Raw genomic sequence first — 15,998 nt, 5'->3', positions numbered from 1 at the left:
AATGAATAAACACATAGATGGATGGATAAATAAGTGGACACATGAACAACAGGATGGATGGATGGATGGATGGATGGATGGATGGATGGATATACAAACAAACCAATGGGGCTCTACAAGAACCAGTAAGGACAGCCACACATGAATTGAGGAGTTGGATTTACTCAACACGCTGCACCTGCAGCCAAGGTAGGAACAATAGTGGTAAATCCTCTACCACATGTCACTAGCAGAGCTTTCTCTGGAAAATAAACAACAGGAGAATGAAAAACTGACAGGGACCCAGGAAGTGCTCTGAGATGCCTTTAATTCCCCTGTGCTTCACAGACAGACCCACTGTCACTCTCCAGAGGAAAGGAATCCTCTGCTGTGAGAAGCAGGCGCCCCTTCCCCGCCTATGTCTGCAGACAGGTGCTGTCCAGGAGGGTGAACTGGGAAATCCATGGTCGGGCATCCACAATGAAAGTGCAGTTCACCTGAAAAATGGAATTGCAGGACAAAATCAGAGCCATGTAGCACATGAGAGCACTTACCATGAAGAACTTGATAGGAGCTCAAGACGCATTTAAAACTACGAAGGAAAGAAAAAAAACAACAGTGGCCTGAGGTGGACTTAGGAAGCTCAAGGTTCAAACAGGATGATAGGCAGTGGTTACCTGAGTCTGTCCACCTGAGCCCAGAGACTCCTAAGAGGATGCCTGCTGGGGCCAGCACCTGGCTCTGAGGGTCTCCCAGTGCACATGATGAATGGTCCCTTCCCTGTGAGTTCTAGGGAGCCAGCACAATGCCCATGGGATAGTCCAGGTGGACATGCACCTACTCAGCAAAAGCTGCAAACCCACCCCAAGGGGAGGCTATCCCCAAGGCTGGGGTAGGAGGGAAAGACCAGCCCCACTGACAGTGTCACCCTGAGTGAGGCTCATCCCCAAGGTCCGAGTTCCATGGATCAGATGTCATCTCATCGGATAATGAACAAGGGCTTGGACTGATGAGGCATGTCCTTGCAGCCCAGGAGGCTAGAGGGGGAGGTGGGATGACCAGACTCACTAGAGGGTCTAAGTTCCGGAAGAACAGGAGCAAATAAAGAGTGAGGATCACGGGGAGAACAGCATCTACCTGATCCTGAGGTCTCAGGAAACTTCTACGCTGTGACTCCAAGAGAGGGCTCCATCCAAGGAGAAAGGTAAGGTGTTGTCAGAGTGTGTCTGTCAGCCAGTCAGGCTGGGAGCACAAGGTTCAGCTCACTGCTCTACAGGGAGCAGCTCTGTCTGCCTTCCCCCTCCAAGGTGGGAGCTATGGAACCTGGCGGGAGAGAGGCTAAGACCCTCATCTACCCCAGAAGTGTCTCTGAGTCCTGTTGGGAGTGGGGTCAGGACCCTCATTTTACCCCAGGAGAGTTCCTGAAGATTTTCGTAAGCCTCCTCTCATAGTATAGTTCCTCTGTGAGACAATAGAAAACATATATATATATATATATCCGCCCCCTGATTCTTGGCACAGAGCTCTTGAGTTTCTTATAAATTTTGAAGTGATAAGAACACTAAGAGCATTTTTTGTTCTATTAAGGTGACTCTGGATGGGCTCTTGGATGAGGATTGGGTGACAGAAAGAACAAATCATGATCAGTAGGTTAGAATTCTTTGCCCCACCAACCTCCTATCTTCCAAAGAGGGGAAAGAGGCTGGAAATGGAGTTAATCATCAATCATGCCTACACGATGAAGCCTCCATAAAATCCCAAAAATATAGGATTTGGTAACTTCCCGGTGGGTGGACACATCCATGTACTGAGAGGGGATGCCCCCTGACTGCATGTGGACAGGACTCCTGCTCTCTGGACCTCCCCAGACCTCACCCTGTGTATCTCTTCAGCTGGCTGTTCATTTGTATCCTTCACCATGTCCTTTAACAAACTGTTAAACATAAGTGTTTCTTGAGTTCTGTGAGCTGCTCTAGCAAATTAGAGGTGGTTGTGGGAACCTCGGATTTTTAGCCAAATCAAACAGAAGTTGTGGGTATCCTGGGGACCTACTATTGTGATTTGCATCTGAAGGGAGGGGAGAGTAGTCTTATGGGACAGAGCTCTTAACCTGTGGGATCTGGCACTATCTCCAGATAGAATTAGAATTACATTACATTGTAAGATACCTAGCTGGTGTTACAGAATTGCTTGTAGTGGGAACACCTCCACCCATTTGGTGACCAAAAGTATCAGGAACGAAGTATTCTGGGTGAGGATTAAAGAAAACATATAGCAAGACTGTAAGTTTTCTTTGCAATAAACCTTTCTTGATATTATTTTTCATTCTCAGAAGATTCATGATGCTTTGGGGCTGCTTTTATTCTCAAACCTTTTCCGCTCCTGGGCCTTCTTGCAAGGGGCAGTTTTCAATATCTTCATCATATTTTTTTTTACAAATTGTGCAGCCAATCTCTAAACCTCATTGTCCACAGCCCTTCTTCTTTGGCAGGTGCTGAACTCCAGTTTTTGTTCCCCAAATTGAGACAAAGAAAATGCCTTTTCTTCTGAGACATTGAAAATCACCACCTCTCAATCCTCCATTCACACCCCCAGTGCCCTCCCACTCTCTCATCTCTCCCTTACAGGTCTTGTTCTGAGAAAGGCAGAATAGGGATGAGACAGTCCACACCAGGTGAGTGTCCATCGCCACGCATTTCTCCCAAGGGCAGTGATTGGTGTCTGCCGTCCAAGTTCTCAGCGTGGAGGGCAGTCTGGGTCCCCAGGTAGGGAAATTTATTTTTTAAAATATATTTTTATTGATTTCAGAGAGGAAAGGAGAGGAAGAGAGAGATAGAAACATCGATGATGAGAGAGAATCATTGATCAGCTGCCTCCTGCATGTCCCACTCTGGGGATTGAACCCACAACCCAGGCATGTGCCCAGACTGGGAATTGAACTGTGACCTCCTGGTTTATATAGGTCAATGCTCAACCACTGAGCCATGCCAGCCGGGCCCCAGGTAGAATAATTTATGCATCAAGGAGTAGGTAGGCACATGCAGAGCTGAGTTGATGCCTTTGAAGGTCAAGTACAGTCCTGGTAAAGGTATTCTCTTATTTTTATTTTATTTTAGTATTTTATTTTATTATTTTATTGATAAAGATATTCATGTAAAGCAGTGACCCCCATGCAGTGCTCTTGGTGGGTATCTACAGATAAAAAGAGCTTCCCTCGGCCACCCTTCCCCTCTTCTCAGGCCTGGGCATGGCCCCTCCAGAGAAGACCTGTGTCATGTATGAAAGAAAAGCTATAAAATATATTTTTATTGATTTCAGAGAGGAAAGGAGAGGAAGGCACTGGGAGGGCACTGGGGGTGTGAATGGAGGATTGAGAGGCGGTGATTTTCAATGTCTCAGAAGAAAAGGCATTTTCTTTGTCTCAATTTGGGGAACAAAAACTGGAGTTCAGCACCTGCCAAAGAAGAAGGGCTGTGGACAATAAGGTTTAGAGATTGGCTGCACAATTTGTAAAAAAAAAATATGATGAAGATATTGAAAACTGCCCCTTGCAAGTTGGTATTGTCAAGAGAGCAATCTAAAATGGAGCCAGAGATCTCCAACAAGCTGAGCTAACACACTTCCTCCGTCTGAAACTGAACTTTTAATTGGGCTAACCCAAAAGGCTACATCCTGATACAGTTCCTGGAGCTGGCTCTGCATCACTGAGCTCTCTATTGAAAGTTTTTTATCTAGCAATCAATCATGGATAGCATCAATCACGGCTCTTTCAAAGCAACTTGTGTAATCACTTTGTAAGTGACCCTTTTTAAGCCTTTATAAACTCTGTCCCTTTCTTTCTCCCTGGAAACCCAGTTGGATTTCTGCCTAAATCTGTCCCTCAAATTGCAATTACTAAAAACAAAACAAAACAATTAAAACTTTTGTTTGCCTTGCAATTCTTGCTCAAAACTGATTAACACCTATAAGCCTTGTGGCCTGAAGCAGAAGTGGCCTTATTTCTTGAGAAGTTCTCCTGCAATCCTTGACATTCAGGAAGTTTATATAAAAAGAAGAAAGTTTTTGTTTCATTTGAAACAACATCAAATTTTGCAACCTGACTTTGCCTTAAAGGGTTCTTTCATCTTTTTTGGCCTCTAGTCCAGGGTTGAGCACTGCCCCTGTAAGGGTCAACAGAGGTATTTCTCCTCTTCCCTGTGGAGGTCAGGTCCCCAGGGGCAGGACCATAGGATTAGACCCACTTGTGGCTTATGGACAAAGCAGAGAACTGCTTAAGTCAAGGCCTTAGAGGTTCTGCTGGACCCCAGTAGTTACTGCTCTGGGATGGGGCTCAGGCCTGAGCAGATATGTGCACACCCACATCACAGTAGCTTTAGTCACTGTAACCAAAAGACAGAAGCAACCCATGTCCATTGACAGATAAGTGGATAAACAAAATATTGTATATACATACAACAGAATACTATTCAGCTTTTAAAAAGACTCTTGAGGATATTATGGTAAGTGAAATAAGCTAGTGACAAAAGAACAAATACTATATAATTCCACTTGTATGAAGTATGTAGAATAGCCAAATCCACACACAGAAAGTGGAATGGTGGTGTAAAATGGGAGGTATCATGCTCCCTGTTTTCAAACTGTACTACAAAGCTGCAATAATCAGCATTGGTACAACCATAAAAAAACAAAAACAAACAAACAAACAAATAGATACATAGATGAATAGAATAGAATAGAATAGAATAGAATAGAATAGAATAGCCCAAAAATAAATCCTCATTTACATAGTCAATCTTCAACAAAGGAGGCAAGGATATATAATGGGGTAAAGACAGTCTCTTCAATCATGGTGTTGGGAAAACTGGATAAATAAATGCCAAAAAAATGAAACTGGACCATTTATACCATAAACAAAATAAACTAAAAAGTAATTAAAGACTGAACTGTAAACCTGAAACCATAAAAGATCTAGATGAAAACGTGGGCAATAAACTATTTGACATTGGTCTTGGCAATATCTTTTTAGAAATGTCTCCTCAGGCAAGGGTAACAAAAGCAAAATAAATGAGACTACATCAAACTTTAAAACTTTTACACACTGAAGGAAACCATAAACAAAACAAAAAGACAATCTACTGAACAGTAGAAGATACTCACCAATGATACATCCCAAATGGTTATTATCCAAAATATATAAGGAAGGATACAATTTAACACCAAAAAACCCCAACAATCCAATTTTTAAAATGGCCAGAAGACCTAAATAGACATTTCTCCACAGAGGGCATACAGGTGGCCAACAGATATATGAAAAGATGCTCAACATCACTAATCATCAGGGAGATAAAATTAAAACACAATAAGATACCACCTCATACCTGTCAGAATTGCTATCATCAAAAAAATCAATAAAAAGCAAGTGTTGACAAAGATGTGGAGAAAAAGGAACCCTTGTGCATTATTGATTGGATTGCAAATTGGTGCAGCCACTATGAGAAACACTATGGTGGTTCCTCAAAAAAATTAAAAATAGAGCTGCCATGCAATCCTGTAATACCACTTCCCTGAAGAAAACAAAAACACTATTCGAAAAGGTACATGTACCCTATGTTTGCAGCATTTTTTATAATAGCCAAGATATGGAAGCAATCGAGGTACACATAAAAATGGTAAATAAGTACAATGGAGTATAAGTCAGCCCCCAAAAGAAGGAAAATTTGCCATAAGGTATTATGCTAAGTGAAATAAGTCAGACAAAAAAAATACTGTATGATTTCATTTATATGTGGGATCTTCAAAAACAAATCAAATGAATAAGCAAAACAGAAACAGACCCATAGATACAGAGAACAATCTGATGGTTGCCAAACGGGAGAGAGGAAGGGGATGGGTGAAAAAACCTAACATCAATAATTATTTTTCAAGTTCATGTGCATGTGTGAATTATAGGGACACATTTTGTTAAACATCTTACTGATATATATTGTTTAAAAATATACCATGCACAAAATCAAATAATACTTGCAGATTTTTTAATTAGCACCTACTATGTGCCAGACCTGTGCTAGCCTTTGTGCTATAAGGCAAAAATATTGTCAGAAAACATTGTGATTTCTATTTTCAAAAAAGCCCAGTCGGCATGGCTCAGTGGTTGAGCATTGACCTATGAACCTGGAGGTCACGGTTCGATTCCCAGTCTGGGCACATGCCTGGGTTGCAGGCTCTATCTGTAGTAGGGGGTGTACAGGAGGCAGCCAATCAATGATTCTCTCTCATCATCAATGTTTCTGTCTCTCTCTCCCTTCCTCTCTGAAATCAATAAAAATATATTTAAATAAATAAATAAATAAATAAATAAATAAATAAATAAATAAGATTATGTGGAAGATTTTACCACCAGCAGGGCAGGTCATTTGAGACAAAGAGAACAATATAATATACACATTAACTCCCAGGACAGGAATCAAAGCAGTGGGTTAAGAAGGGGGGGAAAAAGAAAGAAAAGTAAGATGGTAGTTGCCAGGGATTGGGGGAAGAATGATTAAGGTGTTATTTTTTAATGGGTGCAGAGGTTCAGTTTGGAGATGGATAGTGGTGAGGGTTGCACAATAATATGAATGTTCTTAATGCCACTGTTCACTTGAAATGATTCATGTGGTAAATATTATGTTATGTATGTTTTACCACAATAAAAAAATCAGGGGCGTAAGAAATTTAGCATCGTAAAAGAAGGAAGCCTGTGGTTTTAAAGGGCAGGTTGCTCCCATAATGCCCGTTGTCTTCACCCTTTGGTGTCCCACTGTCAGCAGGAAGAGCAGAAAGGAAGAGCTCCTCTTCCCCAAACACAACCTGACTTCAACCTGCTACGCCTCCCCCCAGTTAGCCTTAGGTTGCTGGCTCTTTCAAGAGCACTGGGGGCTGATATTGGCCACTCTCAAAGCTTTGTCACATGTCTCAGAACATCTAAGGCCTGCCCAGATAGATGTCCAATTTCTGTACCACATTTGAGATCATTCACTCCCAAGGAACCATCAAAACTAAGCAGATCACAGCAGAGTTACTGGCTGTTAGCAGCATGTTTTATCCTCTTGAGAGCTCTGAAAAGTACATCTAGGTAGCAAAAAAATGTTAAATGGTGCAAAGGAAAGCCGTTTCCTCAATCACTTAGCCATCGATCAGAACCAGAATCAAGCATCAGTGTCATTATTTCACCATTTGAGAAAGGATAGGAATTTTTTCCCAGCATCTGGCAAAGCACTTTTGTGGGTGTTTGAGGGAACCTTTCTAGAAGGAAATGGGTGTGCTGGAAAAGACAGAGATCTGACTAACATCGTTCAAGTGCCCAAGCAAACCAGACCGCAGCCCCCCAGGCCTCTGCTCTCCTATCTCATCCCACGCCTCTGACCTTGACCCTGGGAAGATAAACCAATGCATGAACATGCTTGCTACAGGGACATTCCTATTCCTTAGCTCTCAACTGGTCTGATGGTTACTATTTCAGATGTTGGGAGGGACCAAGACGGCTAGCAAGGCACCCACTGAGAGAACAGAGCGTCCTATCTCGGGGGAGTGGAGCCTGAGCTGAGGCTTTGAGCAGATGTGGGAGGTGCATTCACGGGGACTGACAATGGGCACAGACCAGGACAGACCTATGGCTAGGTTTCTGCACTGACAAGGATACCATGTTAGTGTACACATTAAACAAATACAAATTTATGAAAATTCTATAATATAAAGACCCTTCAAAAGTGTCAAATTTATAAAAGTCAAGGAAAGACTAAGGAACTGTTCCAGGTGGGAGAACAAATGTAACCCACGATTGTGCATCCTTTTGTTATAGGGGCAGTTGGGAGGAGAAAGGGCTCCTTATTCTGGAAAGCCATGACCCCACCCCAGCCCACAGAGCATCCTCGGAGCAACACGCTTTTGATGGTCTATCGTTGGCTGAGCCTGGGGGAGGCAGGCCCGTCCAGTGACACTTGACCAGGTCTGAGGATAGAGCAGGAGGGACAGATGCCTCCACGTTTATGCCCTGGATCCCATGGGTAGCACTGTGGTCAGGGAGGAGAGTGTGCTTGCTTGTAGGACATTTTGGGGGTAATGAGGCATCATGTTGTCAACTTCCCCTCAAATGTTTCAGGAGTAAAGTTCTTTGCATTGTAACTATATTTCTGTGCATTTAAGATCCTTTTAAAGTAGAGGGAAACTAAGATGGCGGCATAGGGAAACACCGAAATTGCTGCCTCCTACAACAACTTCAAAACACAATAAAAAGACAAAACGGGCATCATCCAGAACTTGCAGGAAGGCTGGCAGAGTGGAAATTCTACAACTAGAAGGAAAGTGAAAAGCACATTGAGAATCAGGAGCTGCGGAAGTAAAGTGCAAAGGTACGGAGGCTCAAGCGCGCGGAAAGGGGCTGGTACCTGAGGATGCGGCTGTCTTTTTGAATCAGGAGGGAGTCACAAGCTCCCGACTGCTCTGAACTCTGGTTCCGGGAAGTCTCTGGGGACTCAGGACTCATACGGGGAGAAACTGGACTGTCTGGCAGCGGGCAGAACTCGGAACTCGAGGGCGGCTTTCCCTCAGAGGTGCTTGAAGCAATTAAATTATCAGGACACTGAGACGCGTGCGGCCCCTTAGGGCAGGGCTGAGAATCCGCCATAGTTCCTTGCTCCGCCCTTTGATTCCCTGAGACCCTGCCCTACCCAGGCTTAGGCAGAGGCTTTTGCATATGAAAGCCCTGGCCCTTTGCAACCTGAAAAGTACCTAACAAACTGCAGCTGGGCCACAGACCCAGAACTTCCAAGAGAAGGCCCAAGGCCCCACAGCAGCTTGCATTGCTTCACAGCTGGGCCTCATCAGGGCACCTCCAAACTCCAAAAAAGGAAGGGGAATCTGCAGTTCTCTTCATAGCTCCTGCTGGGTAACCTCCAAGAGCCAGTGTACCCAGTGGTCAGAGGGGGACCATCTGGATTACAACTCCTCAGATCCATAAGGGACACACCCAGGGGGCAGACTCAGTGAGCACCAAAGCCCCACTGAAGCAAGTCTTGCCCCAGAAGGGTGTCTTCAGCACAGAAGTTCTCCCACTGCAAACAGAGCCGATTCTCACTGCCAATTGGCCTGGAGGTCAATTCCTCCCAGTGATCCTACAACAATCAAGGCATAACTACAACAGGACTGTGCACAAAGTCCACAAGGGGGTGCACCAAGAGTGTCCACCTCAGGTAACGGGGGAGGCTGGGCCCTACAGGACACCTAGCACACAAAACCACTCTACCAACACAGGGAAGCATAAAAAATGCGGAGACAAAGAAACAAGTAACAAATGACAGAAATGGAGGAAAGCAAACGACTGGATATAGAGTTCAAAACCACGTTTATAAGGTTTTTCAAGAATTTTATGGAAACTGCCGATAAATTTAGTGAGACCCTCAAGAAATCTAGTGAGACCCTTGAGGATATGAAAAAGGACCAACTAGAAATTAAGCATACACTGACTGAAATAAAGAATATTATACAGAGATCCAACAGCAGACAAGAGGATCCCAAGAATCAAGTCAAAGATTTGAAATACAAAGAAACAAAAAATACCCAACCGAAAAAGAAAAAAGATTCCAAAAATATGAAGATAGTGTAAGGAACCTCTGGGACAACTTCAAGTGTACCAACATCAGAATTATAGGGATACCAGAAGAAGAGAGAGGACAAGATATTGAAAACCTATTTGAAGAAATAATGACAGAAAACTTCCCCTACCTGGTGAAAGAAATAGACTTACAAGTCCAGGAAGCCCAGAGAACCCCAAACAAAAGGAACCCAAAGAGGACCACACCAAGACACATCATAATTAAAATGCCAAGAGCAAAAGACAAAGAGAGAATCTTAAAAGCAGCAAGAGAAAGAAACTCAGTTACCTACAAGGGAGTACCCATACGACTGTCAGCTGATTTCTCAACAGAAACCATGCAGGGCAGAAGAGACTGGCAAGAAATATTCAAAGTGATGAATAGCAAGAACCTACAACCAAGATTACTTTATCCAGCAAAGCTATCATTCAGAATAGAAGGTCAGATAAAGAGCTTCACGGATAAGAAAAAGCTAAAGGAGTTCATCACCACCAAACCAGCATTATATGAAATGCTGAAAGGTATTCTTTAAGAAGAGGAAGAAGAAAAAGGAACTCTAACCATTTGCCACAGCATGGATGGGACTGGAGAGCGGATAAATACCACATGATCTCACTCATTTGTGGAATATAATGAACAACATAAACTGATGAACAAGAACTGATCCAGAGACGGAGAGGCATTGATTGGACTGTCGGGCCTTGGAGGGGAAGGTAGGGGAGGGTGGGGGTAAGGGGGAAAGATCAACCAAAGGACTTATATGCAAGCATATAGGCCTAACCAATGGACACGGACAACGGGGGGGTGGGGGGGAGGGCATGAGCGGGGGGGGGGCGGTAGGGGGTAACGTGGGGATAAGGACACATATGTAATATCTTAATCAATAAAAAATATATTTAAAAAAATAAATAAAAAATAAAAATATATTTTAAAAAAAAGATCCTTTTAAAGTAAAACTTATTTTAAGAAATAAGTTTTTAAAAGCAGAACTGGGGCACAGCAATCCCCTGGGCTCATGGTGAGCAAAGTGGAAAGATGAGCGCACCAGGACAGGGCATTGCCCCAGCCCTGGGAGATAAAAACGGAAGAGATAGGTGTATCCTAGTGCAGCACTGTGACCCCTCTCTCCGTCTTCGGCAACAGGAAAATATCGCGTTGCTCCTGACAGTGTTATTACAAAAGGATAAAAACTGCCAAACCAGAATTCCATATTCAGTGAAATTGGAAATAGACTGTGATATAAAGATGTTGTCATATGAAGAAAAGCTAAGATTGCCAAAACCGGTTTGGCTCAGTGGATGGAGCGTCGGCCTGTGGACTGAAGGGTCCCAGGTTCGATTCCGGTCAAAGGGCATGTACCTGGGTTGCGGGCATATCCCCAGTAGGAGATGTGCAGGAGGCAGCTGATCGATGTTTCTCTCTCATTGATGTTTCTAACTCTCTATCTCTCTCCCTTCCTCTCTGTAAAAAAATCAATAAAATATATTTAAAAAAAAAAAAAAAAGCTAAGATAGTCCATTGCCAGCAGACCAGCTATAAAAGAAGGGTTAAAGTAAATTCTTCAACAACCAAAAACAATACCAAAAGTTAACCTGAAACACCAGAAATACAAGAGAACAACATAAATGTACATATTTGGATAACATAATATACAATTATTCCCCTCTTGACTTTTTAAAGTACATTTGATGGTTGAAAGCAAAAATCAAACATTTTATGGAGTTTTCGGTGTATATGATTCGATAGGTAAAATGATTCTAACATAAATGGGGGGGAGGATAAGGGGATATCTATTATGGTAAGATTTCTACATTCCAGCCACAGTAATGGAATTAATGATCCTAAGTTGTCCTTTAAAGGTTAGAAATGTGTATTACAATCCCTAGAGCAACCAATGAAAAACTATACAAAAGATATAGGTAAAATCACAATAGATAAATTGAAATGAAATGCCCTAAAAATGTTCAAATAACCCATGAGAAGGCAGGAAAGCAAAATCAGAGAATGAAAACAGGATGGTGTTTTGCAGGGGGAGGAGTAGGGGTGGAAGAGGGTATAGAGGGTATAAATGGTGATGGGGGAAAAAAGAAAAAAAGAAAAGGATGACTCTGGTAGGCTGCAAAATCCTAAACAGCTTTCTGGAACAGGAGAAAAAAAGATTAAATGCAGCTTGTTATGGTTTGTGACAAGTGTTAAAAAAAAAAAAAAATACAAGATAATGGGTCCTTCCCTAGAGTCTCCCGGAGGAGTGCAACCCTGCCAACACCTTGAATTTAGGACTTCTGATCTCCCAAACTCTGAGATAATAAGTGTGTGCTGTCTTAAGCCACTGTCGCTGGTGACTTGATAGGACAGTCGGAAGAAACTAACACAGCTGCCGAGAGGGCTGAGAGGAGGGTTAACTAACCAGCAGTGAGGTTAGGGGAGAGCCAGGAGGGCACCGGCAGAAGAGTCAGCTTTAAAACGCCACCAAGTTTGGGGAGCACTGAAGCTGAAGCCAGTGGGAACTTTCCAGTCCCCTTTTCCTTTGCTAGTACCAGCCCTAGGAAGGTCCTCAAACCCAGGCTTGTAAGACGGTGGAGGGAGAGTAGCCAGAGTAGATGGGGAAGGGGGAAGCCATCACTCCCCACAGGCAGACCTCCAGGAGGTTCAAAGCTCTGACAATCTGGAGCGGTTACTGACCACATGGAGCATCTCCATTCCTGGGCCGAGGCCATCTGCACTGTCTGAGAGTGTCTTAGAAGGTCCCAGGGACAAACAGCATGGCTGTGTCCACCAAAAAGGTCAGTAGAGAGTGAAAATACAGCCACAGCATGACTATATCTGCAAGTGGAGCCTGCTTCACATACAGGGCACATCCTCTGCTTTCTGGGGACATCAGCTTCTCCAAGGGGCCCAGGCCTCCCAAAGTTAAGAATTATTAACACAGAAGAAGAGGCCAAGGATTGGGCTTGAGGGACCACTTGTGTCCTGGTTGGCCAGATAGAGTGGGGAGGGATGACAAGAACAATCAGAGGGAAGGTCAAGAGGACAGGGAGGATGTGGTGGTGTTCACCCGCTCACCTGTTCATGCCCCACTGCCCTGACATCCGCATCCCCTGTGTCTCAAGTGCTTCCTGTCGCTCCAGACCTCCCACATCCCTAGCCGAGGCGAGCTCAGTGAACAGAGGCCCCTGGCCAGGCTTCCACCCAGATAATGCTGGGGCAGCAGAGGAGAGGGGGTGTTGCCGAGAGAATAACCCCCAAAAGAGGAGATGGGTGTTTACATGGGTGTATGAGTAAAAGACACAAATGGATGCAAAAGGGTAAGAGGAAGTGAGGGTGAGCTTGCCAACCATTGCACAATCTCCCCTGCTCATCAGGTTCAGCTGCGGATGAAGAGAGGGGGAGGAGAGCTGTGGGCGTCCACCATGCATGGGCTTAAATCCACCAGGCCAGTCAGGGTCCCTGGGAACCAGGACGTGGAGGGAGCTCTTCCTAGACCCCCTGAGCTGAGGGGCAATGGCTAGACCCAGGCAGGCCCCACAGCTTCTACTGGCCATTCTGGTGGCCCTGGTGGCCATTGCCTACCAAGAAAGGAAGAAAACCTTTATTAGTGTCCAAGAAGTGCCTGCATCAGAAGCCTTCGTGGTAACCACCTTGGAGTATGTGACCAGTGAGTTCAACCAGGAAAGTGATGACAAGTACAACTTCCGGATTGTGCGTGTCCTGAAGGTCAAGAAGCTGGTCAGTGGGCTCCTCTCCCCCTCTTCCCCGTGCCCCTATGCCAGGGGACTGCTGACACTCTGGGGCAAGCCTATTCACGTGAAATTCAGCCTCATTTAATGAGAAGTGGGCATCTGAAGAGAAACCTAAGTTCACTGATAAAGTTAAGTTGCTTAAGTGGTGCCCAATACCAGGAGTCGGTACATTGTGGCCCGAGGGCCAAATCTGCCTGTTGTTGCCTCTGTGGTTCGTTTCATTGGTTCCAGGTGTGCCATGTCCTGTGGGGCTGCTTTTGCGCTGTAATTGCAGGGTTGAGGACACATGCCCCCAAAGGCTAAATGTTTACTCTCTGGTCTTTTGTAGACATAGTTTGCAGACCCTGTACCGGAATCATTGGCATCCTTTGGGTTTTCCAAGGGATGGCTTTGCCCACAGAATGGTTTCTAGTGAGTTGTCCTCAAATGACAAAAGGAGGCATGGGAGTCAGATGGTTAGGGGAGAGAGGGGCCCATCTCTCTACCTAGGATGGGGTCCTTGCCCTTTGGCACCACGGGAAAGAGGTCCCGCCCCCAGAAGCTATGGAGAAGGAGAAATCCTTGTGTCTCCTTGTCGCCTGCTTCCCACAGGTTACCGACCACATGGAGTACCACGTGAACTTCGAGATGCGGCGGACCACCTGCCCAAGGCTGGAGGCCAACAACTGCAGCTTTCAGGAAGGGGAGCTTTACAAGGTACTGGGCGAATACGCCTTCACTCAGGGCGAACTCATTTGTAGTGGGGTTTGCCTCTGGTTTTGGGATGGTGTGGGGTGGAATTATTGGGGCTATATTTGAGCTCACTTAAAAAGGAAGGAGGGTAACCAACACCTGCTTTCTCAAAACAGAGCAGCGAAGGTGCCTGGCAGGTGCTGCTCCTTCGTTGCTGGAAAAATAATGGGGAGGTCGAAAGGGTTGAGAGGGGGAAGCGAAGTGTCTGAGCTCCGGGAAACACTCTGCGGCTGAAGGAAGTAGTTAGCTATTTCAGCAGCCAGTGGGACCTCACGGTGTGCCCTGATGAATTTCTGAATATCAGCCTGAAGTTAACACAAAAACCACTGGGCTACTGGCCTCTGTCCCTTTCATCCAGCAGTGTGGGAGGCAAAATGGGAGAGGAAATAAGAAATTGAGTTCAGAGATAGTTTAATGGGTGGTAGGAGTGGGTTGGGGTAAGGGAGGTCAAACCTGTATGCGTGTGATCTGCTGAGGAGCCACTCCCACAACAGTGACTTAGTCCTCTCCTTCCTCCCTCTCCCCCCCACCCCTCCATGCCTCATTCCCACCCAGTGTTGTCACATCGGAGGGAGGCTGGCCAGACATGCATAGCTGCAGTGTGTAGTCTGGATGGGCCCACTTGTATAGGGCCTTGAAGGTCTCAAAGCTCACAGGCCCTGCAAATCACTTCTTTTACCCAAATGAGTTAGAATGAGGATGATCCTATGTCCCACCCTGCCTGGATAGTCCTGACTTGCACCTAGCTTCTTTGTGTCATCACTAATGGCATCCCCATTTGCTTACAACATGTCCTGATTCATCAATTATATGGTGACCCTGGTTGTAATGGCCTGGGGTGTTCTCAATGTAGAAACCTGTGATCAGGAGCTCCCTCTGCACTTTCGTCACAAATAATTCTTCAAAATCTAGCAAAATGGACTTTTTTAGTTCTTCCCTGAAGAAGATCATGAAATCTATAACAAAGTAATTGAAGACAGCAGTAAAGTAAAATTAGAGGATCTTATTGATATGACTAATTTAATTGGTGGAATTAGTATTCTGATTTCTATTTTAGGAAAAATGTAAATGCATACTTAACCCTCCCACCAGCACCACATCCCCCAGCCTGGACTTTCCAATGAAGAGCAGGAAAACAAGCTGACACTATAAAATGATAATGTGCAAAATTTATTGATTGATTTTTCATTATGGAGGAAGAAGGAAGTTAAAAAGAATATCTTGAGAGAGAATAGGGGCAGAGTGAGAGAGAGAGGGTGTGATGAATGAGTATATAAATGGATAAATGAAGGATGGGAGGAAGAAAGAAAAGATGGATGGACTGGGTGAAAAAAAGGAAGGCTATATTGATGGAAATAAGGATGGATGGAGATGGATGAGAGGATGGATGAATGGATTGATGAAGCCAGTACAGGTCAAGGAAGAAAAAGTGTGAAGTAAACAACACAAGTAAAAATGAAAAGGGAAATCAATCAGTGAATATATGCGGGGGTGGGGGGGGGCACTTTATTTCTAGTCTCTAAGTTTAACTACAAACAGAAGAGCATTTTCTGGAATGACCTCAACTCTAATACTATCAAGTGATTAAAATCACAATAAAGAATAAACTATCCACAAGTATTCTATCCTCGTCTTTCCCCTTTAAAATTTCCACCTTGCATGTTATCTTTTTAAAATATTGTTTTTTGTTTCTTTGTTTTTTAGCAAATTGAGTGCTTTTACTCAGTGTTTGTTGTCCCCTGGTTTGAAAAGTACAAAATTCTGCGCAAAAATTGCACCAATGGCTAGGTGACCTGGAGCACACACACACCTGTGGTCACTGTATGCGAAAGTATCCTGCAATAAGCAGTAACTCCCTGTACAGAAAATAAATGTTTGTCCATCTATTCTCTTAATGTTCTTAATGTGTAAAATT

General features: G+C 44.3%; 1 protein-coding gene across 1 annotated transcript; it reads left to right on the top strand.

Moving 5' to 3' along the window:
• Window positions 1–13,112: 13,112 nt before the first annotated feature.
• CST11 (cystatin 11) lies at window positions 13,113–15,871 on the top strand. Its single transcript, XM_036320971.1, has 3 exons — window positions 13,113–13,337; window positions 13,943–14,047; window positions 15,788–15,871. Exons 1-3 carry the CDS (start codon window positions 13,113–13,115, stop codon window positions 15,869–15,871), a joined length of 414 nt encoding a protein of 137 aa, XP_036176864.1.
• The last annotated feature ends 127 nt before the right edge of the window (window positions 15,872–15,998 follow it).

The sequence above is a fragment of the Myotis myotis genome, unplaced genomic scaffold (genome assembly GCF_014108235.1).
Source record: "Myotis myotis isolate mMyoMyo1 unplaced genomic scaffold, mMyoMyo1.p scaffold_m19_p_9, whole genome shotgun sequence".
Taxonomy (NCBI): domain Eukaryota; kingdom Metazoa; phylum Chordata; class Mammalia; order Chiroptera; family Vespertilionidae; genus Myotis; species Myotis myotis.
This window is presented reverse-complemented; position numbering and strand designations above follow the sequence as displayed.

Bases quoted from the DNA above. Each gene is read 5' to 3' on its own strand.
- CST11 (XM_036320971.1), top strand. From the start codon at position 13,113: ATGGCTAGACCCAGGCAGGCCCCACAGCTTCTACTGGCCATTCTGGTG. The intron at 13,338-13,942 runs GTCAGTGGGCTC...TGCTTCCCACAG, and splicing joins TCCTGAAGGTCAAGAAGCTG to GTTACCGACCACATGGAGTA. The intron at 14,048-15,787 runs GTACTGGGCGAA...TTTGTTTTTTAG, and splicing joins AGGAAGGGGAGCTTTACAAG to CAAATTGAGTGCTTTTACTC.